General features: G+C 49.6%; 1 protein-coding gene across 2 annotated transcripts in view; it reads right to left on the bottom strand.

Annotated features, from left to right (window-relative positions):
- The window catches only part of TTC7A (tetratricopeptide repeat domain 7A), a 120957-nt gene extending 99195 nt beyond the window's left edge, over positions 1 to 21762 (bottom strand). The window contains exons 1-3 of one of the 2 annotated variants that reach the window (XM_063077878.1): positions 21579 to 21762; positions 13027 to 13190; positions 7505 to 7673 (exon numbers count right to left, since the gene is read on the bottom strand). In XM_063077878.1, coding sequence (XP_062933948.1) covers positions 7505 to 7673; positions 13027 to 13190; positions 21579 to 21762 — 517 coding nt within the window. Of the gene's footprint in view, positions 1 to 6016; positions 6075 to 7504; positions 7674 to 13026; positions 13191 to 21578 lie in introns of those variants that run through there. The other variant, XM_063077879.1, reaches the window with a different exon arrangement.
- Positions 21763 to 24716: the final 2954 nt, after the last annotated feature.

Genomic DNA, 24716 nt, shown 5'->3' with positions numbered 1-24716 from the left:
TCCAAACTCCTATTAAGGTTGATATTTGGGGCTGGCCGGTTAGCTCAGATGGTTAGAACGTGGTAACACCTACCTAACACCACCAAGGTAGGTCCAGGGTTTGATCCCTGTACCAGCCAGCCGCCAAAAAAAAAAAAAAAAAAAGTATTGATATTTTGAGCTCCTCCCATGAATCACTAACGTTACTAATGGCATCTAGAATGGTGACTCCTTCCCAGAAGGCTTTCAATTTACTTTGCCCAGATCTATTTAGAGGTATCACTATCTATTGGCAGATATAGCCTTCAAAACATATTTCTTAATTAATAAGATTTGAAAGTCAAAATTACTCCTTGATCTATGGGCTGCAGAATGGATGTTAGATTAGCAGGCATGAAAATAGCATTAATCACCTTTGATCTCCATCAAAGCTCTTGTGTGATTGGGTACATTGTCAATGAGCAGTAATATTTCTTTCTGAGCAGTAGGTCTCAATGGTGGGCTTAAAATATTCAGTAAACCATGCTGTAAACAGATGTGCTGTCATCCAGGCTTTGCTATTCCATTTACAGAGAATAAGCTGAGAAGATTTATCATAATTCTTAAGGGCCCTAGGATTTTTGGAAGGGTAAATAAGCATTGACTTCAACTTAAAGTCCCAGATGCATTAGCCCCTAACTAGACAGTCAGCCTGTCCTTTGAAGCTTGCAAGTTAGGCATTGATCTCTCTCTAGCTATGAAAGTCCTAGATGGTATCTTCTTACAACAGAAAGCTGTTTCATTTACATTGAAAATCAGTAGCCACCTTCATCAATGATCTTAGCTAAATCTTCAGGATAACTTGCTGCAACTTCTACATCAGCACTTGCTGTTTCACCCGCACTTTTACGTTATGGAGATGGCTTCTTTCCTTAAACCTCATGAACCACCCTCTGCTAGCTTCAAACTTTTCTTCTGCAGCTTCATCACCTCTCTCAGCCTTCACAGAATTGAAAAAAGTTAGGGCTTTGCTTTGGATTAGGCTTTGGCTTAAGAGAATGTTGTCGCTGTTTGATCTTCTATTCAGACCACTGAGACTTTCTCCACATCAGCAATAAGTCTGTTTTGCTTTCTTACCATTTGTGTGTTCACTGGAGTAGCACTTTTAATTTCCTTCAAGAACTTGTCCTTTGCATTCACAACTTGGCTGTTTAGTAAAGAGGCTGGCCTCTCTAGTCCCTGAGACACAACAACATTGACAGTAGACCAATCAATAACCCTACAGTGGCCTCAAAGTGTTCAAGTAGAAGGAAGAGTGGCATGTCTCTCACTTTAGATCAAAAGCTAGAAGTGATGAAGCTCAGTGACGAAGGCGTGTTGAAAGCTGAGACAGGACTGGTTTGGCGACCTGAGGCCAAAGTTCTAGAACACCAGGAAAAAGGGATCCCCCTGAGCCTTACTGCCAGGCTCTCACCTCTCTGCCTTCTCATCGGATCCACATGGCCCACAGCCTCATTGCCCAATCCCTCTCACACTCACCCCCTCTTAGCTCCAAGAAGGTGTGCTTCCACCTACCTCCATTTCCCCAGGGCTTCCCTTCAGCCTTCCTCTGCCAAGAAGGCGCCTCTTCCAGGGAACTGCAGATGACTCACCCCTAAGCTCAGGCTCACCTCCCAGCTCACCTGCAAAGGCTCCACAACTAGCTGGGTCTCATTCACTTCCCCCTCTGCAACACAGCGGTTCAATTAAACACATACTGCTTGGACGTCCAGGATAAGCCCAGAAGCTGGAGTCAGAGAGAGCTGAGGTCAAGTCCTGACCCTGCCTCTACTGGTGTAAACTGAGGTGAGTCCTTCCTGCCTGTGCACTGGGGCTCTCTGCCCTCCATACCTTTCACCTACTCTGGTAACAGCACTCTGATTTCTCTTTGAAGAACCACTCCCCCGATTCAGTCCACAAGATTCAGGCAGGGGAAATCCCACCCCTGGCACCACAACCTAGCATCCTAGGTGCTGGTCACCGTAACTGGCTCCAGGGTGGGCATGAGACCAAACCAGGTCAGTGAGCACCTTCCCCAGGCACTGTCTCCTTCTGAGGTTGTGAGTGCTCTGCTGCAAGGACCATGTAAACCTGGAGCTACTGAGAACGACCTCAACAAACTCTTCAAGCCCCTGGATCCAGCTGTGCCTGTGCCATTCCAACCCCAACAACTTTCTAGTACATGTGCCCACAAATACACAATCCCTCTGCCTTTTGATTGTTACTTTTCCAGCTAGCTGAGAGTTGCATTCTTGTCATTATAACCATAAGTCTGGTTCTACAGAAACCAATCCCTAGAAGCACGGTGTCAGAGGGGACAATTCCTGAAATACAGGATTGGCTGAGCTGAGTCGGGGCAATGAGGATTTTTGCCATCTCCCAGCTATGAAACTGGAATTCCAGATACACAGCAGCAGCACCGCAGGCTGAAATGCAGCCTATTTTGTCCTGAGGTGCAACTCGGGCCATGGAGGCTGCAGCTTTAGGGCATGTGGTAAAACTTTACTTCTTGGGGCCCATGGTAAGACCTACAAAAAGTAAGCCTTACAAGCTTCACTCCTGGCATCCCTTCTGAACAGCAAAACTTTGCTAAGGGGCCCTTTCTCCTGTGTACAGCAATCGAGACATCTGACAGTCAAGTCAGATAACTGGAAGTAGAAATTCTCTGGCCCTGCTGAAGGCAGTGCAGAGGAGGCAGGGAGACCGAACCCTATCAGCACATAAGGCTGGGGCCTGAGAAAGGCCTGACCCCACGAGACCTCACAAGGCCCTTCTGCTGCAGTTCTCACCCTGCTGCTACAGAGCCAGGGCATGTGCCCCCCCAGCCCAGCCCATGGCTTACCCACTACACCGAGGGCTGGCAGCCGAGAGGGGAGCTGAATCTACTGCTGAGGGACAACCCTTGAGGCCTGGATCTAGACTCTCATCCATGGAGATGATCTAATGTCAATTACCCAAAGGCTTATTACTAGGGAGTTCTAGGGAGCTGCAGAGCCAGACAGTCCCCAAACCTGGCACACAAGGCTTCAGACTGCTCACCCCTAACGTAACCTCAGGTATTACACTCCCATCAGGAGGTGGGCTGCCCAGGCTCAGAGGGGACTCTTCACAGATGACCTCCTCTCAGGTGGCCAAAAGGCTGAATCAAGGCAAACCTTCCCACGGAACAGAACTGGAGGTAGCCACATGGCCAAGACACCACGACTAGGCAGGAAGTCTGCTATCCTGCCCCATCAGGCCATGGTAATAAGCTACAGGCCAGCCACCTCTGGAGTGTTTCCATTTGCTGCTTTTTCCAAATGACAGACTTCACTGGTGCGATGATTGTTGCTCCGAGAACTGAGCAGGAAAGAGTGGCACCAGGTAGCTTGTGTGACTCACCAGTTCTGCCGACAGCTACGGCATGCTTGGCTCCTCCTCCCAAAGTGCTGTTGTCCTGGAGCCACAGCACACCAGCGGCAGATTTTGCTTGCCTGCCACGCCCACAAGGGAATGGACCCTAACTGTTCATCTCGGTGTCCCCAGCAGGCACTGGCTGAACCAATTGCTGGAAAATTTTACTTTCTCCCATGGGAGCTGGGCCAGGGACCTTGGGGGACACACAACTACAAGAGGCAGCCCCCTGGCAGGAAGGACACAGTGGCCTCTCACTGGGGAGGATGAGCATGCCAAGAGCCAAGTGTGTGGAGGAGAGAGAGAACGCCATGGGCTGCACCACCAAGGGGAGCTCCTGGTGCAGGAGGCGCCTGAACTGTGTCTGAAGGAATGTTAGAGCTCATTTATGTGCAGAGTAAAGAAAAGGGGTGCGTTGGGCAGTGACAATGGCCCAAGAAAAAGTGAAGGGACAGAATTTCATAGATCATGATGGGCACCAGGAGCAGACCTCGTCTGGCTGACACATGGGGCTCCAGGAAGGGAGAAGGAGAGAAGAAGGTCGAGGGTGCAGAAGAAATGACTGCCCCTGCTCAAGTGACTTGGAGTTCAGTGGGAGACAGGGCCAAGAGCCAGAGGCACACAGAATCCAATGCACAGGGCTCCTCTGCCCAGGGCTTCATGAGAGTGGGCAGCACAGCAGTCAGGCCTTCCTAGAAGGGCCTTGAAACCAAAGTATTCCAGATTGTTTTTAATACAGAGTAAATGGAAGATGTCTCCCCTACCCCCCACCCCAAACAAAGCAAGACAGTAGCAGGCCTGCTCCATCCAGAACATCTATCTGTCACCTGCACTTGGAACAGGCCAGGAACATCCCTGGGCCTTTCTCTGGTCTGACATGCTTGGTCTGGGAGCAGTGGGCTGGCAGAAATCACAACGGGGCCACAGCAGAGCCTGAGGAATGCGGTAGGAGAGGGCCAGGCTCCCATTCTGGACCCAGATGACTGATGTTAGGTTGACATATAAAAGCAAATTTTCTGAACAACTCACCCACCAACACCAACACCCCTTGGAAGGCAGACGTGGGGAAGGTGGTGCAGGGCTTCTCCAGGGGCTGTAGCTCCTACTCAACCCAGGGCTGAAGGAGGCCCAGAGAGGAGAAAGTCCTCATCCACATGAACCCATCTCGGAAGTAAGTGTAGTACTGCTTCCCACCACCCTCTGGTGGGCTCCTCTGTTACAGGCAGGACACAGCTTTGTAGACTTCTATCTGGCCACCAGTGCTATTCATAGGCTGCATGAACTTGGATGAACCTCAATTTCTTCATCCATAAAATGGGCATAACCACCACCTTCCATCTTACAAAATAGAGATGAAGGTTAAGCCACCAGTCAAATATTTATTAAACAAGTGTACCAGGGCAGTCTTTCTCCAACGGTAATGTACACATCACCCAGGAATGTTGTTAAGGTGCAGATTGACTTAGTAGGCTTGGGGAGGGGCCTGAGCGTCTACATTTCTAACACACTCCTGGGTGGTGCACACATGATAATCCTACCCACTGGCTAACCCCCACCCTGCACGCACACATCAGATGCTCAGCTTCCAGAGGGAGGGGTCTGCACCTCACATTTCTGGGAATGACACCAAATGTCAGGTACTCCAGAGGGGCTCGTGAAATTGGTACTTGGGAATGAAGGACTGAATGGGGGATTCTGACAGGTGACTTGGGAACAGCTGGCCACAGGACAGGACCATTACTGAGTGACAGACAAGTTGACGTGGCAGCCTCTCTGATGCAGGAGCCAGGAAGAGGCAGTCCTTGCTCCAGAACCAGGGCTCCAACAGACCCTGTGGCATAAAAGCCTGGCCAGGGGTGCTTGGAGTGGGCCAGTTAGGCTCCTGCAGGAGGCTACCCAGAGTCGGACCGATCTGAAACTGAGAGGCTGATGGAGGCTGGGGGGAAGATTCTAGTCCAAACACAAGCTAAGTGATATCCCAGGTATGCTGCTTCACTTCTGTCAGCCTCGGTTTCCTCATTGTAACAGGAGGGTTGGCCTCGATCTCTTCTGATTCCTTTCAGCCTAGAGTTCTGAGCTGCGATATCCCAGGCTGTTTACGAGCACTGGCTATCTGGGTTCTGATCCTGGCTCTGCCATTCCCCGTGAGACCTTGCAGGGGTCATGTCACCTCTTCCAACTTTACCTCCTCATCTGTGATGTGGAATGAAGAGAACACCAACTCAGAGGTTACCTAATACGAACTGAGGATCTGACGGGTACTGTTACTCTGGGAGCTCTGTGGCCTCCTGCTGCCACCACCTCACACTCACAAATGGAGTCAGGACCAAAGGCCAGCCATCCTCATCCCCTTTTGGGTGTGGCCTCTAGTCTCTGCATTAGGAGACCCACCAGATCCCCCATGCCCAGGAAGACCAACATCATGCACACGCTGGCGGCCACGTGCATGGTCTCAAGCACGCATGGGTTCAGGCAAACCTCAGCATGCCAAGCAGCAGGCACAGTCACTGTAGCAGAACAGGGAGAACAGGCAGAGAGGAAGCAGGCAACGGGGAGGCAGCGTGCAGTCACTGAGGGGCAGGGAGCTAGCACAGCCCGCGACCGAGCAGCCCACATGGCTCCTTACCTCCCCTGCAGGGCCTCTGACCACCAGGACTGTGTTCCCCCAAGAAGCCGTAGGCATGCTGGAAAGAGTAGACAGCAGGAGACAGGGAGCAATATGTACTGAGCCAGGTTTACAAGAGAAAGTACTGAAAAGGAAACCCAAGGAAGGGCGTTCGGTTCAGAGCATCCACAGCAGAAGTGGTTTCCAACAGACCCAAAAGACCCAAATGCCAAATGAAGATCACCCCCAAGACTGGCCTGTGCTGGAGGCACAGAGAGGGGATGAGAGAGCAGTGGGAGAAGACCCCCCCCCCCAGACTGGGCCAGCCCAAATGGGCACCTGCCTCCCACAGGCTGGCACTGGGTCTGCTCAGAGTGACACACTTGGCAGGGTTCCTGGGAATGTGTGGACTCAATGGGGAAAGGGACCCAAGGATCCAGGGGTGGACAAACAACCCTCAGAGGGTATGTCCTCCATAGATGTCACAGTCACTCTTACTGGGACACGGAGGAAACAGAGGAACGTGTGTGTATGGACAGGGGGAGGCTCATATTCCAAGGTCAGTGTCACAGGAGGTTCTAGTCCTGGCTCCAACACGAATCTGGGTAACTTTGGGCAAGGTACAAATCCTCTCAGGGCCTCGGTTTTCCCATATGTAAGATGGAGAGAATGCTCTTATCTACATGAGAAAAGAGGGTGACATACACTCTACCAGTAACAGGCACCAAATCTCCATGGGGCTGTAGGTGGCTTTTCTTAACTTTTCTCTGAGGGTTGGTTTGTGCTGGAATAGAGACATGATCAAACATCCAAGATTCCTGGCAAGAGTGTGGGCAGAGGGGCTTCCAGGACCTTCCTGCCACTAGTGGCCATCCCTCAGTCTCCGTGATCCCAGGGCTTATGGATCTGGGGAAGAAGGAGCCTGAAGCACAAGTCTTGGGTGGGGCTTTTACTAACATTAAACACATTTGGGTCCAGTTCAGTGGCATGATTTCTCTAGTTGGAGCCATCTACACACAGTCCCCCTCATGAATTTCCTACACCACTGACCCTGTGTCCCTGAGCCCCCTCCACAGTGCCCCAATGAGAAGCCTTTTTAAGCCTTTCTCAACCTGGCTGCACAACTCAGCTGATTCCTCTTGGTCATGGCAACCTTGTCTTACAGATAAGTAAACTGAGGCCGAGAAAGGTGAAGAGATGACTTGCCTGAGGACACACAGTTTGGGTACCTAGTTGTCTACAGAGCCAAGGCGAGAAACTGAGTCTTCTGACACCCCCTCCTGGACACCAGACTGCTGTTAGCATGGTGGTTGCCACCGGAGTCCACCTTGGAGAGTGCCTGGGCACTAACAAAGGTTAAGTATCCTGACACTGGCCCTGCAGGCCCACCTCAACACCGTGTCCACTTCCCTACAGCCGCCCCTGCTCCAGGAGCCTGGAGCCAGAGTGCAATAAGCCGGGGGCTGGGGGTGGGGAGAAGGGAGAGACCACACTGGCACCCGCAGCTACCTTTGATGACAAAAGCCTCCGACAGCAGCCGCATCTGATACAGGGGCTTGTTCTCCACAGACATGTCATCAATCCCGGCCCGCGCATACATGCTGATGGCATCTCGGTAGGAGCCCTCCACGTAATGCAGCTTGCCCAGGATCAGCATGGCCTCACGCATGTACTGGGGCTAAAAGGACAAGGAATGTATCAGCAGGCTCCTGGTCCAAAGCTTCCACCCGACCCCTCCCAACAAGGCATCCTGAGGTGAATACCACCCCCCCCAAGCATGAGCCATGATTTGTGTAAGGCCCTGTTCAGAACTCTCTTCCTCCTGCAGGAAGCCTTCCCTGACGCTCAAGCACACGCTGATGGCTTCCTTTCCCTGCACCTGCAGCCCATAGCCTACGTTATGACTCTTAATGAAATTCTTACGAATCCCGAGTTGTTTCCTGTGTGTCTCATGCTCCCAACTAGACTCCAGACAGCTTGCAGATTGGGCCCTGTCCTCTCTCCTGAAGCCCCCAAAGCCTCCGGCCAGGCTGGACACTCAGGAGTTCGGGCACTTGTTTTGAACACAAATAGGGAGGAGCAAGGAACTGAGCCAAGTTTTGTGGGACCTGAAGCTTATAATTTTGGGGGTCCTCTTTACATACACATTCGAGGGTACTTTAAAAGGTTCATGGAAAGATTTGCATTATAAAAAAAAGAAAGATTCGCATTATTTTTCAATTCTATCTTTGCACAAGTTTTTTGAAGTGTCGCATATACGCAAATACATAATTAGGTGAAATGCCTTGGGAAGAGCCCAAGGGCCCTGAAGCTCGGGCAGAACCTTGTGGGAGGAACAGCCAATTAGCATCTTGGGACAGAGAGAGGAGGAGCAAGCCTGCAAGGTCTCGGGGTCACCATCCTCATCTTATCAGAAGTGCATGAAACTGCAGAATCAAGGAAGCCACCAGTGCCTGAATTCAAACCTGTTTTCTTTCCCTACTTCCTCAAGTGTTGCTTTCACCCAAAGCTCTGCCCCATGGAAGGATCTTCAGGGCCTCTCTTAGGGCCCGAGGAGGTCTGGTCTTCCCTGGTCATCCCCACCCGAAATGAGGGTTGTTCATGGCCAGAGCAACCAGTGCTGCCAACTGAGGGAGGTTGAGCTGGCCCTGGGCCACACAGGCACAATCTGGCCACAACGCTCCCTGGAGACGCAGCTCTCGCCCCACTCCTGGCCTCTGTCACTGGCAGGAAGATGCTGCCCCTGACTCCCTGCAGAGAGATAAGAGTCTAGGGTACCTGTGACCCCAGGGGAAGCCTCCACCATTCCCCACCACCTACTGCCCTCCCAGAAGCCCACTAAGAGGAATGGAGTGTGGCAAAGCCGGGCTCTAGGGAAGCCAAATTCTCCTTCCCCATTTGTCTTTTGGTTTTTGTAAATGCTCATTCCTCCTGTGCCTCCGCTCACTCAAGTCCCCATCCCCTTGGCCTATCCAGATCCTCTTCCACCCTTTGGGGACTTGCTCAGGCCCACTCCTGCAAGCCTCCCTGACTACCAGGGAGCTCCCTTCTGCTTGACCTCCTACAATGCCTCTACCGAGAGCGGCTATTCAGCCCTGCACACCTGACCTACTTTCTCTATTGATTAACTCTCAAAGGCTGGATTTTTCAAGAGCATTTGCTAGTTTCCCCAAACAGGCCACACACTCCATGGGCCAGGGCCACACAGTCCCTTTAAGCTGGGCAACAACTCTGCCATTCTCAGCACTGGTCTCAAGCCACGGGCTTATTTCCTCCCTGCTTGGGCCCTGTTTCCCTCACTGGTGAGGGAGAGATAATAACACCTACTGCTCACCTCTCATCATAGCTATGCTAAGCGCATTAATAGGGCAAAGTCCAGAAAAGAGCTTTGAACTTCTTTAGAAAGGAGCTGGATAAATACAGGGTAAGAGTGATTGTTATTACTATCCTCTTCTACTGTACATGGGGAAAGGGCAGCCAGACTCAGGAGGACACATTTTGGAGCATGACAAAGAGGTGCAGCTAGTGGTGGTTCCTGGTGAACCAATGGCAGTTTACAACAGAGCTTCTACCAAGCTGGGGACAAATTAAAGACAATGCAGTGAATGTTTCATACAGCCAAATTTATATTATTTTAAAAGCTGTTCTTAGTCCTGAAAGTACATCCATCTTGCTTTTTGGTGTTAAGATGGTTTTTTTTCTTTTGTAGAGCAATGATAATAGAAAATGGTTTGGTTTTGCTGTTGTTTCTGCTTTTTAATGTGCTTAATTGGAAACATTAAAAGTCAGCTACACTCTGTGGGATCCATGCATTTGAATTTGAAATGTTCTTGGCCTGTGAATCCAACAGTCAGGGAACCATGAACCCCTGGCCTAGTAGAAGGCTGCTATGCAGGGAGTCGCTCAGTTGGGGTGAATAGTCCCTTTGCTGTGTGGATCAGTGTGTCACCTATTCATTTTGTGTCTCACTCTCCCTGTCAATACAAAGAGAAGAGTGACGTCATAGAGATACCCAGTTTTGAGGAAAGAACAGAAGAGGAAATACTCATAAAATGGGACCTATGAAAGGAGGAGTGCCATTATCATCCTTGGCATTAATCCAAGTTTCTTGGTCATTATTTTATTTCCACCCAAGTACTTCAGGAGGCACACCAAGTAGTGGCAGAGAGCATTAGAGTTTGGGATGTGCAGGAAAACAGGCCTGGGTGCAAGTACTGCACCTGCTACTGTGGTCCTTGGCGAAGTGAGCACCTCTCCTGGGTCTCAGAAATGGGGATGATAGTGGTGCAATGCCTGGGGCTCAGTGGATAACAGAAGTTATGACAAGTGGCTTGTTTCCATTGACCTCCACAGAACTGAGCTGGATAGTGATGGATTTTGGACGTGACCAGCGCCATTGTGCACACAATAAGCACAAAATAGCTGTTGGCCTTGTCTTCCAATCCAGCACCGAACCCCTCCCCACTTCCCTTTACGAGAAGCCTCCTTACTTAAACAGAAACCCTTTTGCTTCTGCAAGGGCGCAGTTCTCCACCCTGGTCACATAGCATAATGCCCCTCCTTGATGGTATCAGCCAGCCCTTAGCACCCTATTTAAGCTCTACCACACCCACACCTGGTGCCGTCCCCCATTCTGAGGGCAGCCCCGAGCTGCCCGCCACTTTGAGCGCAGCCTGGCAGATTCTTTTCCTTTAATAAAGCTTGAACGGTACCCGGCGTCTCGGCTCACTTTCTTTCAGATAGGATCTTAGAGATCACTGAGAGTACAGGGTTTCAAACCACCCCGAGGAGTCGCCTCAGGACCCACCTCTCCTAACTCTCCTCATGCATCAGAGCTACTCAGGATAAATGGGAATACACCTGGGAGCACATCTGCTGCCAAGAAAGATCACCCCCAGCCACACCCCGACCTCTGGGGGTAAGATAGAGAATCCCACAAACTACTTTTAATATTTTATTTTGCTTGTTCAACATCCAGTTTTTGGCTTTGGCCTGGATAACAGTGAATTTCTCCATGTTATTGGTGTCTCAATGTATGTCTTTGTTTAATAAAATGTGGTAAAATTGCTATTTAATAAGTGGGATTTGGCAGACAATAGATGTGTATACTATTTAGCCAATACAAAGAATGAGATACTGGCATGGAGAAAGCTCCAGATGAAAATTCTCAGTGAAAAAGAATGACTTGTCACATATGTATCCTATGACTCTATGAAAAGAAAGCTGCACGCTGTATGTTTGTAAATGCACAAAGACAGACACATGGGATGCACCTGCAATAGTGACTAGTGCTCAGCCGGGACAATGGGGTGGGTTGGGGTGGGGGGTGGCACACAAGGACTTTGTTTATTCAAATTACTTATTTATTGACTGAATTTTTACAATAAGCCTGAATCACAATTACTTTAAGACCACTTTTAAAATATTTAATGGAGTCTACTGGAATAAAATGAAATAAAAAGAGGTCTTAGTAGGAAAAGATTGGAAGGCGCTAATCAGGTCCAATCAGACCCTTTTGACTGGCAGATGAGGAACTGGAGAGCCCGTGAGGTCCAGGGACATGCTCAGGGTCAAGCAGCTACTTTAGCCCCATGCAAACCTCCCAGTGCTACAGTAATCCCTGTCAAGGAGCCTAAAAGCAATAACCTTATGCTTCCAGTACACTTGCCCCTCTCCCGCCTCTCCCCTGCCCCCTTACAGAATATGTTCTACATTTCCTGGCAGGTGCTCCAGCCCCACTCTCTGGCCCCAGTGTACCTTTACAACCGAATTGCCCTCCATTCCCTTTCACTCCTGCTGAACTGACCAACTTTAATGAGATTCTTTATAAGAGGGACCTTTAGATTACACACTGCTTCCTTAGCTCAGTCTAGTACTACCACCACCCTGAGTCTGCACTCTAGCTAGTCCCCAGGGAAGTGCCCCCTCAGACTTGCCACCTCACGTACACCACTCCCACAGCAGCACATATCACAGTTCACCTTGGACAAAGGCTATTCATTTGCTGACAGGACTTATCTTCCCAGTAGACTGCAATGTCCTTGAGGGCAGGGTCCATGCTAGATTCATCTAGATTACCTCAGTGTGCATGACCCTATGCCTTGCACATAGTAGATCACAATAAAACATTTAAGGAAGTTAACAAATTTCTTTGGAATATCTCCTAAAATATCACTTCCTCTTTGAGTTTCATACCCATTACAGCTCAGCATACCACTGTAATACAGAACAGTCTCTGACTCTGAAGCATACATGAATCACTGGGAGATCTTGTTAAAACGCAGGTTCTGATTCAGATTTTGTATTTCTAACCAGCTCCCTGATGACGCCCACTCTTCTGGTGGGTGGCCCACACTTGAAGCAGCAAAGCTCTAGAGAAAGTTGTGACTATACTCCCCTCTCCACCTCCCTCAGTGCCTTGCATACAGTAGGTGCTCAGGAAGTGCACACGGACTTCAACTGGCTTGCCCTATTCTTAAGCTCTTTTGTTCCTAGCCAACTCTAAACATTTGCCTGCTTCCAACTAGATCACAGGATTACTGGGGTCTTATTTCTCTGAGACACCCCCCAACCCACACCAAGGAGACCAAAGGGCTGGGCAAATATTAGGTCAATCAAGCACTGTCCAACAGAAATATAACTTAAGCCACAAATGTGACCCACATGTGTAATTTAAAAATTACTAGTAAAATTTCTAGTCACATTAAAAAAGGTAAAAACAGGTGAGATTAATTTTAACAATATGTTTTCCTTATCCCAGTATGGCCAAAATATTACCATTGGAATTTGTAATCAATATAAAAAGTTTATGCTCTTTTACTCTTTGTTTTGTACTAAGTCTTCACAATCCAGTGTATGTTTTACACTCACAGTGCATCTCAATTTGGACGAGCCACAGGTGGCAAGTGGCTACTGACATGAACCGTGCAGGGCCAACCCTTAGGAAAGACTTGCTGCTCAGGGACAACTGGACAGCAGAGGGGAGGCAAGAGAGAACAGATAAGGCCCAGGCTCGGGGGCTGACGACTCACCGACAGCTTCCCGTGGTGAAGGACACTGCTCAGATAATTTTTGGCTTCATTCATCTTTGGCTCATTCTTCTCCAGCAAAGGGATGGAGTCTTTTATTTTGGCGTGATTCTCCTTCAAACACTGCTCCAGGAGGGCCTCGGCCAGCAGCAATTTTCCGAAGTCATCTGAAAACCAGGGCAGGGATCAGAGTAGGTACATGAGGGCAGCGATCCCTTGAACAAGTGGATGTAGAGACTGACACATACCCCTTGGCCCACCTAACCAACCCTACCCAGTACATGAATGGCTCAGGCCTAAGAAAATAAAGACACATCTTCCATCAATTTAAACAGCCTTTAATGAAAAAACTACCATCCCCCTTTGGGTTTATTTTCTGCTGTAGTTTACTGGTTGGGGAGGCAGAGTTCCCAGGACTTGGAGACAAATTCCCAGAATTTCACAATTTAAAATGCAGGACAAAGTCATACCTATGCCCTGCTATGGGTAATAAGTTTTAAACCAGGAAGGAATTCTCCCAAACAACTGAAGAGGAAAAATATACCTGGTGGCATTTTCACGTGCTCCTAATTTCCATATAACCATAACTGTTTTTCTCTGTTTCTAAGGTATTTTAACATGACCCAGGGATAACCTAGCAGCTAAAGCAAAGAGTTAGGTGGGAAGCAGATTTATTTGTGCACCAATGCAAAATTCTTGAACATGTTTAGTGCAGGTTGAGTATTTTTTATCCAAAATGCTTGAAACAAGAAGTGTTTTGGATTCGGGTTTTTGGGGTGTTTTTTTTTTTTTTGGAATAGTTGCATACACATAATGAGACATCGTAGAGATGGGACTTGTATTAGTCTGTTTACGTTGCTTATAACAAAATACTTGGAACTGGGTAATTTATAAAGAAAAACAACATTCATTGCTTACAGTTTCTGAGGGTGGGAAGTCCAAAGTCCATCTGGTGGTGGTGACAGTGACCCAGGGGTCTCACATTGCAAAATGGTGGAAGCAGAGAGAGCAGAGGGAGACAGACAGACTCTCCTCTTCTTTTAAAGCCCTCAGAACTACGCCCCTGACCCCCATTATTAATCCATTCACTACAGCATGGTCCTACAATCTAATCACCTCCTCAAGGCTCCACCTTTCAATTGACATAATAGGATTCCCCAGCCTCTTAACAGTCACAGTAGGGGCTAAGTTTCTAATACATAAAACTTGGGGGACACAATTCAAGCTTCAGGGAGTTTTGTGGGGAACATAATTCAATCCACTACAGGACTCAAGTCTAAACATGAAACTCATTTATGTCTCACATACACCTTATACATACACATAGTTTTGTGTGTGAAACACATGACCCATCACAAGGCCAGGTATGGAATTTTCCACTTGTGATGTCATGTCAGCACTCAAAGTTTCAGATTTTGGAGCATTTCAGATTTCAGATTTTCAGATCAGGGATGCTTAACCTGTACTTGAGCTTTCTGGAGTTCTCCCACATACAGTAGCTCATTTGCATACCTCACCACCCGGCAGATGGTTTTACACTGCTTGGTTTAATTTGCTGCGTCTTCCTACCACACTGAAAACTCCAGTCTTGTGACCACTGTATTCTCACTACCTACAGGAGAGGTGACCGGGGCATGGGAGCTAGGTGTTCAGTGTGCAGGGTTTGAGGTCAAGTGTGGTTTCACGACAGACCATGGGGAGCTGTATCATTGTCCCTCCCAGCAACAAGGGCGAAGAGCAGGCCCACCATTCAATATAGATGCCCAATAAATACCTATTGAGTGAATCAGATCTTCTCCACTACCCCATGAGGAAGCCATCAGGCTCAGGGACCTAAGTGCCAATCCAAAAATGTCCCTAGGAATGCCAGCTTCGTCCCATCTTTTCACAGTGCTCTTTCTGCTGCCAGTATAGCCCCTTCGGGCCTACCCGAGCTTGCCACTCCCTCTTCACTCTCAGGATCACCAGTTTGCTCACATCTCAAAGCCACTGGTCTAAAACTGCATGCCTCTGCAGAAGATTCCCGGCAGAGAGCAGCCCTCAAGCCCAGAATCCCAGGGACACAGTCGTAGGAGATTTCTGCTCTAACGGACACCTATTATCAAATCCTTTACTTAATTCATGATTTTTAAAATTGATACTTTGAAGGCCGGCCCGTGGCTCACTCGGTAGAGTGCGGTGCTGATAACACCAAGGCCACGGGTTCGGATCCTATATAGGGATGGCCGGTTTGCTCACTGGCTGAGCGTGGTGCTGACAACACCAAGCCAAGGGTTGAGATCCCCTTACCAGTCATCTTTTTAAATAAATAAATAAAATTGATACTTTGAGGAAATGGCCAAAAAAGTACCTGGTTCATACTATCAGCCATTGCTGGCAGAACATAAGTTGTATTTGGCAACACATATCAAAATTATAGTTGTATATACCCAGTGACCCAGCAATTCCACTCCTACAGATGTCTTCTCACATGTGTAAAATGACCTACATAGTAGATAATTCCTGCAGCATTATTTATACTAGCAAAAAGGTAGAGACAACTTTTATGTACATCAACAGGAGGCTGATTAAATAAAGCATGATACATCCATAAAAAGGGACAGCATACTGCCATAAAAAGGAATGAGGACACTGTGTGTGCTGTTATGAACTGAACTCTAAGATAAATTGATAAGAAAGCAGAGTGCACAACACTGCATGTAATATGCCCGTGTGTGTTTACACACAGAAATATGGGACAGTATTCACACACACAGGGCTGATAACCTTGCCAGCTGATGGAGTGTGGGAGCAGAGACCAGAGGGAGGCTTTTCACTATTTACTTTTTTGTGCCTTTGGAAGGTTGAACCATGCGAACAGATTACCTAGCCAAAACTAAAATTTAAGTCAAGCCAGGAATGAAAAGCAATCTTTTTCTTCATTTCCAAATCTCAGCTAGGAAGAGGGGTGGGCTGCCAGGCAGTGGGTGCATGGGTCAGTCCCGAGCAGCATTCCTGAGCTCTGTGGCTCTGGGCAGGTTGCTCTCCCCTCTAACCTGCTTTGCATTTGTAAAATCAGGGGTAGTGTTAGGAGCCTGCTCCTTGAGATGGAAATGCACGAGGCTCCACCCCCTGCCGGCCCGTACCCCTTTGCCTCTGGCACCTCTGCGTGTGGGCACAGTTCCCGGGCACCATGCCTGGTCCACAGCCACCATGCCATCAGGCCAACCCGCCCACCTCTGCCACCTGCCCATCCCAGAGCTCCCTACAGCCCTTGGCTTGATGCCTTTTATGCCAAGAGAAACCAGCTTCCTCCCCAGAGCACACAAAATAATGGAGTGTCCTCTGAAGCCCTGCTCCTCAGAGCAGGCTGGTGTGGGTCTCTGGGTGCTGGTGATCTAATTACGAGAAGATGAGTGCAGAAATTTAGAGTACATGTTTGGAATTTGACAGAGTCATTTTGAATCTGTTGAATCTAATAATAAAAAATCAGGGAGGAATAGCACTTTGGTTATTTTTCTTTCATTTCTCTAGTAATTCATTTTTATTGTATTTTATGAAAATATCAGAGCATAATAGATTGGGAATTTAAGTAACATTGATCCTTCACCACAGATTCTTTGAGAAGTATGCTCTAAACCATGAGAGTGACCTTGACTGCAAAAGGGGCACTAGAATCTGCTGAGTGATTACTAAAGTGCCAGGCACTTTATTATACAGTATCATTTAAACTGTACATCCCTAAAAGGGAGATATTACTCCCATTTTATAGATGATAAAGATATGCAATATTGTTAGGGTCATAGCCAACAGCAATAACATAACACAGACAAAAAAATAATGTTGCTCCTGGATCCCATGCAGAACAGAGCTTTTGGTAATTTAACAATGAAGAACCATCTAAAAGTTGTAAAGAGTAGGTTAAAAGCTAACAGTAAATCCAAGGGCAGAGATAAGGATTGCTCTCACTCTCACCCACCTATGAGTTTCAGACAATCTCGTTTACTAACACTTAAGGTCCTTCTTGCAAGGCTTTCGCCCTCCCTCTTCACGCCCTGCTCAGTCTGTTTGTGTTTTGGTTAGCAGACACTCAAGAGGTGTCAGAAATTTGCTTCCTTTTCTCCTGTGCTCAGCTCTTCTTCCTGCCCTACCTCTCTCTCTTCCTTTCCCCTCTTCTTTCCATCCCTCTATTCTCAACTGGCCAGTCTAGGAACTGAAGGCTATTTTGCAATTAAAAGTTCCAGATTTTCAGTTGTTAAGAATCCAGGTGGATGAAGGCTTCCCTGTCCTTCCAAAGGCAAACAAGTTGCTTTTCACCATCCTGTTGTCCGAAACCTATGCCCTATCCCAGAGTTTGGGTAAAGTGCTCCAGCTTCTCTCTGCCCAAGGACATGAGGAAGACCTTCTCAACAGTGACACAGGCTCTGGGAGCCTCGGTGCTGAATGTGGCAGCCTGGCCCAACACTAAGCCTTCAGCAGAGGCCCAAAGGAGGCCCCACTTAGTGGCCACCCCGACTCCCCACCCCACCCTTGTCTAAAGGCCTCCGGCGTGATCTTCCTTATAGCCTCTTAGCTCCTGCCCCTCCAGGCCTCTCTCAGAGGCCGGGTCACAGGGATCCACATCAAAGACACCTGCCTCCTGCCCAGACCCCACACGTGGAAGACAATGCTCCCCTCTCTACAACCTGCCAATGTGCAGTTAGGAAATGTGGGTTCAGCCAGCCAGGCCGGGGGCTCCAGCCAGGCTTCTGCCCATTAGGACAAACAGTGGCACAGTGGTGTCTGCAGCTGCTCACCTCAAGGACCGCAGAGGGCTGGGACCTTCCAACCACAGCAAGAGGAGGAAAAGGCCGAAATTTGTGAGAGTCCATCAGCCCCAAACACCCCCCTTCTAACTCAAGCCGAAGAAATGTTCAAAACAATCTCCAGCTAAAAAAAAAAAAACCATTTCGTTTAAAAAAGAGATGGGGTTAACTATGGATTAAGAGATGGATGGGTAGAGGAACAGACGTGATAAAGCTAGTAAAAGGTTAATGGTAGAATCCAGGTGGTGGGCACACAGGTCTTCATTGCAACATTCTTTGATATTTGCTGTATATTTGAAATTTTCATAATAAACTGTTGGGGGGTGAGGAGAGAAACCCAAACTAATACCCAAATGCAATGTGTCGCTTTATTTGGATCCTGATTCTAACAAACTCACTGTAGTTGTTAATTGTTAGATTTTTTAAAGGTGTCACAATGGTATGGTAGTTGTATATTTCAAAAGAGTTCTTAATTAATAAATACATACCGAAATGTTGAAGTGTGGGGAAAAATGGGTTGGGGTAGAGCTCCCCCGTGACTGCTCATGAATGCACGATCACCGAAGCTGGTCGATTCATGGGATTCATTCTTCATTGTTTTATGTTTTGGAAATTTTTTATAATAAAGTTTCCTTTCTTTCTCTCTTTTTTTAATCACTTGGATGGGCTCTTTGTTTTACATGAACAAACCCCAGCACAGCCAGCCGTACTCTGGGGTTCCCCTGCTCCATCCTGACCAAATCTAAACCGGATATGAATTTGAAGAAAACATACCAACAGTATAACTACCTCCTCCCCCTGGGTGGGTGGTGAGGAGCAGACTCCTCAGACAGGAAAAGGGTGTAGGGGCCTGTTCTGCTTCACATCTCTTGATCTTTCATCCCACCCAGAACAGAAAGGGCCCCCACAGCTCTTTCTTCTCCTGCCCCTCTGGAGCGGAATCTATGTTCTGGGAGCTACTTTTAGTTTCTGTAGAAACCTCAGACACAGCAGGGCCTCAAAGCCTCAGTAAACTGGGTTCAACTCCCTCCCTCAGTGCCTTCCTCCCTCTCCTAAATTCTGAAGCTTTGGGCCACTGGCTGTAAGAGTCTAAGAGGCTAGGTGTGACTTTAAGAATCTCCTCCTGGGCTGGCCAGTGGGCTCCACTGGTTAGAGCGTGGTACTGAACAACACCAAGGTCCAGGGTTTGATCCCTGTACCAGCCAGCCACCAAAAAAAAAAAAAAAAAAAAAAGTTTTAAAAAAGAACAGGCTCTCAATCCCTTGAGTGATCAAGGAAGCCCACAGAGAGAGAACCAAATAACAGTCAACCCCAAAACATCCTATGCAGGGCATGTGTTTTCCTTCCTCACATTTGTGTGTTTACACATGTGTGTGTAGGCGTGCACCTGTGTGCACATGTGTATGCATGTGTGTTCTGGGATAGTGCATCTGGATTTAACAGTGGGAGGGTAATCACTCACAGAACCAAACCCAAAAGTTGGCAGGAGAGACCCCACTGCACCTCAGTCTCCCTCCTTATACTGGTCAGTTCCCACCGTGAAGCCAGCCCAGGCTCCGTGCCCCCCGACGCTGTCACTAGTTGATTTGGTGGCAGGACTCAGGCTTGAGTACAGGCCTCACCACATATACATTATGTGACCTCTCTGGGTCTTGATGTCTCTGTGTCTAATAACTCCTGTCCTCCTCATAAGGCTGTTTACAAGAATTTTAAAAATAGAGAAAGAAGGGCTGGGCAGTTAGCTCACTTGGTTAGAGCATGGTGCTAACACCAAGGTTCGGATCCCTTTACCCGCCAGCCACCAAAATGAAAGAAGGAAGAAAGGAAGAAAAGAAAGGAAAAAAAGAAAGAAAGAAAGAAGGAAAGAAAGAACTTTGACTGTGCCATACCGTTTATAACCTATACTGTACCACTGTTTCCCAGTGATGTTCCATACCACATGGTCAACGGAAGTTTGAAAAACGGGGCATTTATACTCTAACTTTGGCTTGCATAACACATGCAGGTGAGCACACTAATGGCTCTGAGAAGTCCTACAGTTAAAAAAAAAAAAAAGTTTGTTTCACATCATTGAATCCATTTCTTCTAATTTCTTAACTTTTTGGCTCCCTAAACCATTTCTTCCTGGGATACCAATTAATTAACTGCTCAACCTCCTTGAGACCTCTAAAGAATAGCATAGGAAATAGAGCCCCATACGGACACAAGGAGGCCCCTATTCCTATCTTGGGCCCAGATTGTTTCTCTGTGGTGCCACCCTCACCCAGGAACCAATGCCTTCTGCACAGGTCAGTTCTCATTCCCATCCTCACCAATCCCAGCCCACCCAGGGGACAGATGGGAACCTGCAATTTATCTATTCTGCCCTAGAAGAGGGGAGCTCACCAGCTTCTCCCAAACATACACCTTAGCTCTGCCCACTGCCCCTTACTGCCATGCTCAGAACAACCAATTGTCCATCCCTGCCACTGAGCCCCCTCAGTGTCCTTCTAGCCTTCCTCCTCGTTGGACAAACACACCCCGTCCTTTCCAAACACCGGACAGGGGCTGGTACAAGCTCTGCTGCTTCCTTGAAACCTTCTCCCCTTCCTCTGAGCTCCACAATCTAACATGACTGCCTCTGATCACCTCCCTTCCTCCTTCCTCCACCCCCCATTTTGGAAGCTCTTCAAGGGTAGGGATTTTTGTGCTATACATCTTTGAGAGGTAACAGTGCAAATGATTTAAGGGATGTATTCAGAAACCTGGGTTCAAATTCTGATTCCACAATTTTAGTGGCTGGATGATCAAGTACTTAACTTCTCTGTGCCTCTGTTTCCTTATCTGTAAAGCAGGGTAAACAAGAGTACCTGCTTCGTGGTGTGGTTGTGAGGAGTTAATGAGTTGATTAAAGTGCTTAAGACAGTGTCTGGCACACAGTAAACCCTAGGTAAGTGCTGGCTATTATTTTCATTCCGTCTCCCCAGCACAGCCTTCCACAGGCTGGGCAGTCTCTCAAAGCTCATTATATCTGTATTTATTTACTCCCTGCCTCCTTCCACGAAGGCTTTTAAGTGGCTGTGCATACAGAGGGGGCTCAAGGAGGGCACTCCAGACGGAGCTGATGGAACCAGGAATAGGATCTGAGGTTGGAGACTGGGGCGGGGTGTTCCCCACTGCCACATCAGGGTGCTTTCCTGCCCTGGCACAAGAGCCCGGCCCAGCCAAACCAGCCCTACTGCTAAAGCCAACAACTGCCAGGGCTGGATGGGTCCCGAGCCCGCCACAGATGAGGAAACTGAGGCTTGCCAGGCCCCTTCCCCACTTCCATACTACCCTTTGCTGGCGGTTATCAAACCGCCACCCCTGCCTGCGGTGGACGGAGCTCCGTTTTCAACTTTACTTGGAGGAAAGGGGGGCGGGCGGGAGACAGACACTCTTCATCTGATGGAGTTTAGGGATCCCCCCCCCCCGGAACAGGGATGAGGGCAAGAGTCCAGTCCATGCGCTGATCCGCTTCGTGCAGATACCATTTCACCGTAGAGTTACCCACATGATCCTAAAAGGAAGAGCAAAAGCCGTTCCTCTCTCTTCCCCCCAAGCACCCAACCTGCATGCGATTCTTCTCTTGGGGCAGAAGGACCTTCCTAACTATCCCGGCCGCTCCTAAGACCAGCACTGCAGGAGAGCAGGCGGCCGTCGCCGGCCGGGGACGGTCGGGGCGCACTTCCTGGAGGAGGCGGTGCGTTTCGCGCGCTCGTGGCCGATGAACCAGCCCCTTCGCTCACTCACCGGTGTCCAGAGAGGTGAACGCGGCGCTCGGGCTGCTTCTCCGGCTGCCTCCGCCGCCGGGCACGCCCAGCGCCTGCAGCTGTCGGACCAGCTCGGGCATGCGGTCCCAGTGGCCCTCGGAGCGGCAGCGCTCCAGCTCGCCCTCCACCTTCAGGTGGGTGCCGTGCGCGCCCTTCGCAGCCATCTTCGCGCGGGCGTTGTCATGGGAGGTGCGGCCGAGAAGTGGAGACCGGGCCGGGGGCGGCGTCCCGGCTGGGGCGCACACGCGGGCGGGGTCGACGGGGGCGCGGACGGCAGCTGGGGCCCTGGTGGCAGCGGGGGCCCAGGCTGCGGCGGCAGGCGGGCGGCAGCAGCAGCACCCAGCGCACCGCCCGGCGCCTCCGGGCTGGGACTCCGGCCGCGCGGCCCCGACGCGTCCAAGAGCAGCCTCCGCCTCTGCTGCAGTAGCTCCTGACGCTGCCGCCGCCGCCGCTGCTGCAGCTGCTGCCACAGCCCCCGCCCCGGGCCCGGGCGCCGCCAGCTGCGGCCCCGCCCCTGGCTGTGGCTCCACCCCCGTAGGGGCGTGGCGCGGCCTCGGCCAGCCCGGCGCGCGGGCAGCCAGCGAGGCCACAGCAGCCGGGCGCGCGACGGGCGCTCGCGGCAGCCCCGGCGCCACCTCGCAGCCGCCGCCGCCGAGTGGGAGCTCACTTTAATGTTGTGCGGAGCCCCGACGCCCGGGGGCGCCTTGCTTCCCGCCCCTTCCCCATCCCGTCGGGGCTCTTGGCCTGGGAGATCCCCGCCCCGACGCCCCGGCTTTGTGTGGTGGCCCCGTCACCACTGCTGCCCTCGGCACGTCACAAATCCGGGGAGAGGCCGGCCGGTCGGTCCGGGAGCGAGCCTCCCGGGGAGCTGGCCCGCGCAGGCCGGGCGCGCCGTCCCGGGGTGCTCGGGAGGAAACAGGCCGGTTCCCAGGCCCCGACTCGCGGGACTCTTCTCTGAGAGTGATTTTGTTTCCTCTTTTAACAGCGGAGTTCCTCTTTCCAACTTGACTTCCCTGCACTAACCGGCTGGTTAGTTAGTCCTCTGCAGAATCTCTGTTGCCCTGGATTTCTTAAAGGCTTTAAGCTGTTTCTCCAACTTGGTATTTGTTTATTTCTTCATTCTGGTGTTTAAAGACCGTGATCAAAAGTGTGTGGAGCACGTAGCAGGGTGAGCCCGCGCCGTGGGGTGCCCAGAAGTTCAAAGGATTGCGGGGCGGGGCCTAGAGGGAGGCGGCGGCTGTCACCCTCGCCGGGAGGTCGGGTACCAGGGCCCGCCCCTCTGCGACCGCCACTTACAGTCCAGTGAGGGATCGAGCACGTCACTCAAGAGACCACTGCAAGCCCCCCAAAAACAAAACCAAAAAAACAAAACCTGTATTTAAAGGACGTATTGTATGGCCCAGACCAAAGACTCCAAAAGACAACAGGGTCAGAGCAAACTTTTAAATACAGACTCCTGAAAGTTACCAGGTCTTCACCACCGTCCACACAGACACGCAGCCTTGGGAGTGAGCTTGAGCACTTTCGGTGTCAGGAAACTCGCTGCTTCATGTTTCTGGACAACTGCAACTGTGGGAAGGTTTTTATGCCAAGTAAAGCCCAGGCTCCTAGTGCTTAGTCCCACTTCCGGTCCCTACCTAACCCCCAGTTCCCGTGGGTACCCTCCTATCCAGGTTCCAAAGGCAGCCCCATTCCTTGCTTGGGGGCCAGGTTTCCAGACTGTGGGTGCTGCTGTGAGCACCTGGGGTCTGTTCTGAACCCCCAGAGGCCCGGGAATGGATGAAAGAAAATTGGGACAGCTCTGGCGATTGTAATTTCGAGACAGTTTGCTCAGGCAGCCCATAAACTCCTCCTGGCCTACTCCTGTCAGCTCCTCAAGCTGGCTCTTTGTTACCCTTTGGCTGACCTTGATGGTCACCGGAACCAGATTGCACTTGAGAGAGAGATTGGGTTAGAGTGGCCTTAGAATACAGTGATTTGTCCTAGGCCTGGCATTTCTGGGAGTCAGCCCCGGGGCAAGGTTGATAAGAGGGAGGCAACCTTGGCAGAAATAAGGAAACCTCGCCTGCTCCCTCCTTTCTCCCCAGTTCTTTGCCAACCCAGCCCCAGGTTGCAGAACACTAGGGAACTCACCGAAGAGGTAATTGCTGCTTGTTTCTTTGACTGGGTCACCAATACATGTGTGGGCATGAGGGGGTATGGGAAGGAACACAGTCTTCATGGTCCAAATTTATGAAGAGCTGTTCCTCAACACTGCAGAACACATGATGGAACACAAGCCTGACCCCTTCACAGCTCTTTTCCAGCAGGGACAAGACCCCAGCCCTCTAGTGACCAACATTTTTCAGGCGAACAAGAGACTATGGGAACAAAAACAAAGAGCAGTCACATTTGCTTGTATCAGTAACATTTGTCAAAATAAAAGGCAAATAGAAAGTGTGGTTGTTATTTTTAATAATCTGAAATCTCTCAGATGAGAGCTTAGGACGAATTCTGATAAAGACTGCTATCAGATGCCGGTTCACCAAAAAAAGCTACCAAAACAACTTGGTGAAAAAGCAGGCCAAATTTATTGCTCACCGTGGTGAAGAAGAGCACCGCCTTGTCAGTCTTGGTAGCAACTCCGAGAAAGTAATGACATTCATAGGAGGTTAATCCACTTGCTGAGAAATGTGTATTTTCAGGGAACAACAAAGATTGTACAGCATGACGGACCATCTAGTTTAAAGGAGATCCTAAAAACAAGTCTTTCTGCTGCCCAGAGACAAGGTGATGAGGCTTTTGCCACTAGATTGTGAGAAAAGCTATGATGAGCTGCTGTTGATCTTGATGATTCTCATGGAGTTAAGGCTTGTTGAGATCTCTCATACATTTATAGGTTGAAAGGTTTGTGATACTTAGGTAGGCACAGAAAGAGATGGTATTAAAGAGCTAATTTTAACTCACAAAAAGCATGTTCATCTCTGGCCAGTTAGCTCTGTTGGTTAGAGCTGATAACACCAAGGTCTGGAGTTCAATTCCTGTACCACCAGCAAAAATAGAAAAAGAAAAATAACCTGTTATGTTTGGGTCCCCAGGGAAGAAGTTTGGTTACCACAGACTTGTTTAAGACAAATAA

Source organism: Cynocephalus volans, chromosome 14, assembly GCF_027409185.1.
Source record: "Cynocephalus volans isolate mCynVol1 chromosome 14, mCynVol1.pri, whole genome shotgun sequence".
In the NCBI taxonomy this organism is placed as follows: domain Eukaryota; kingdom Metazoa; phylum Chordata; class Mammalia; order Dermoptera; family Cynocephalidae; genus Cynocephalus; species Cynocephalus volans.
Note: the sequence above shows the minus strand (reverse complement) of the source record. Positions and strands in the feature narration are given on the sequence as shown.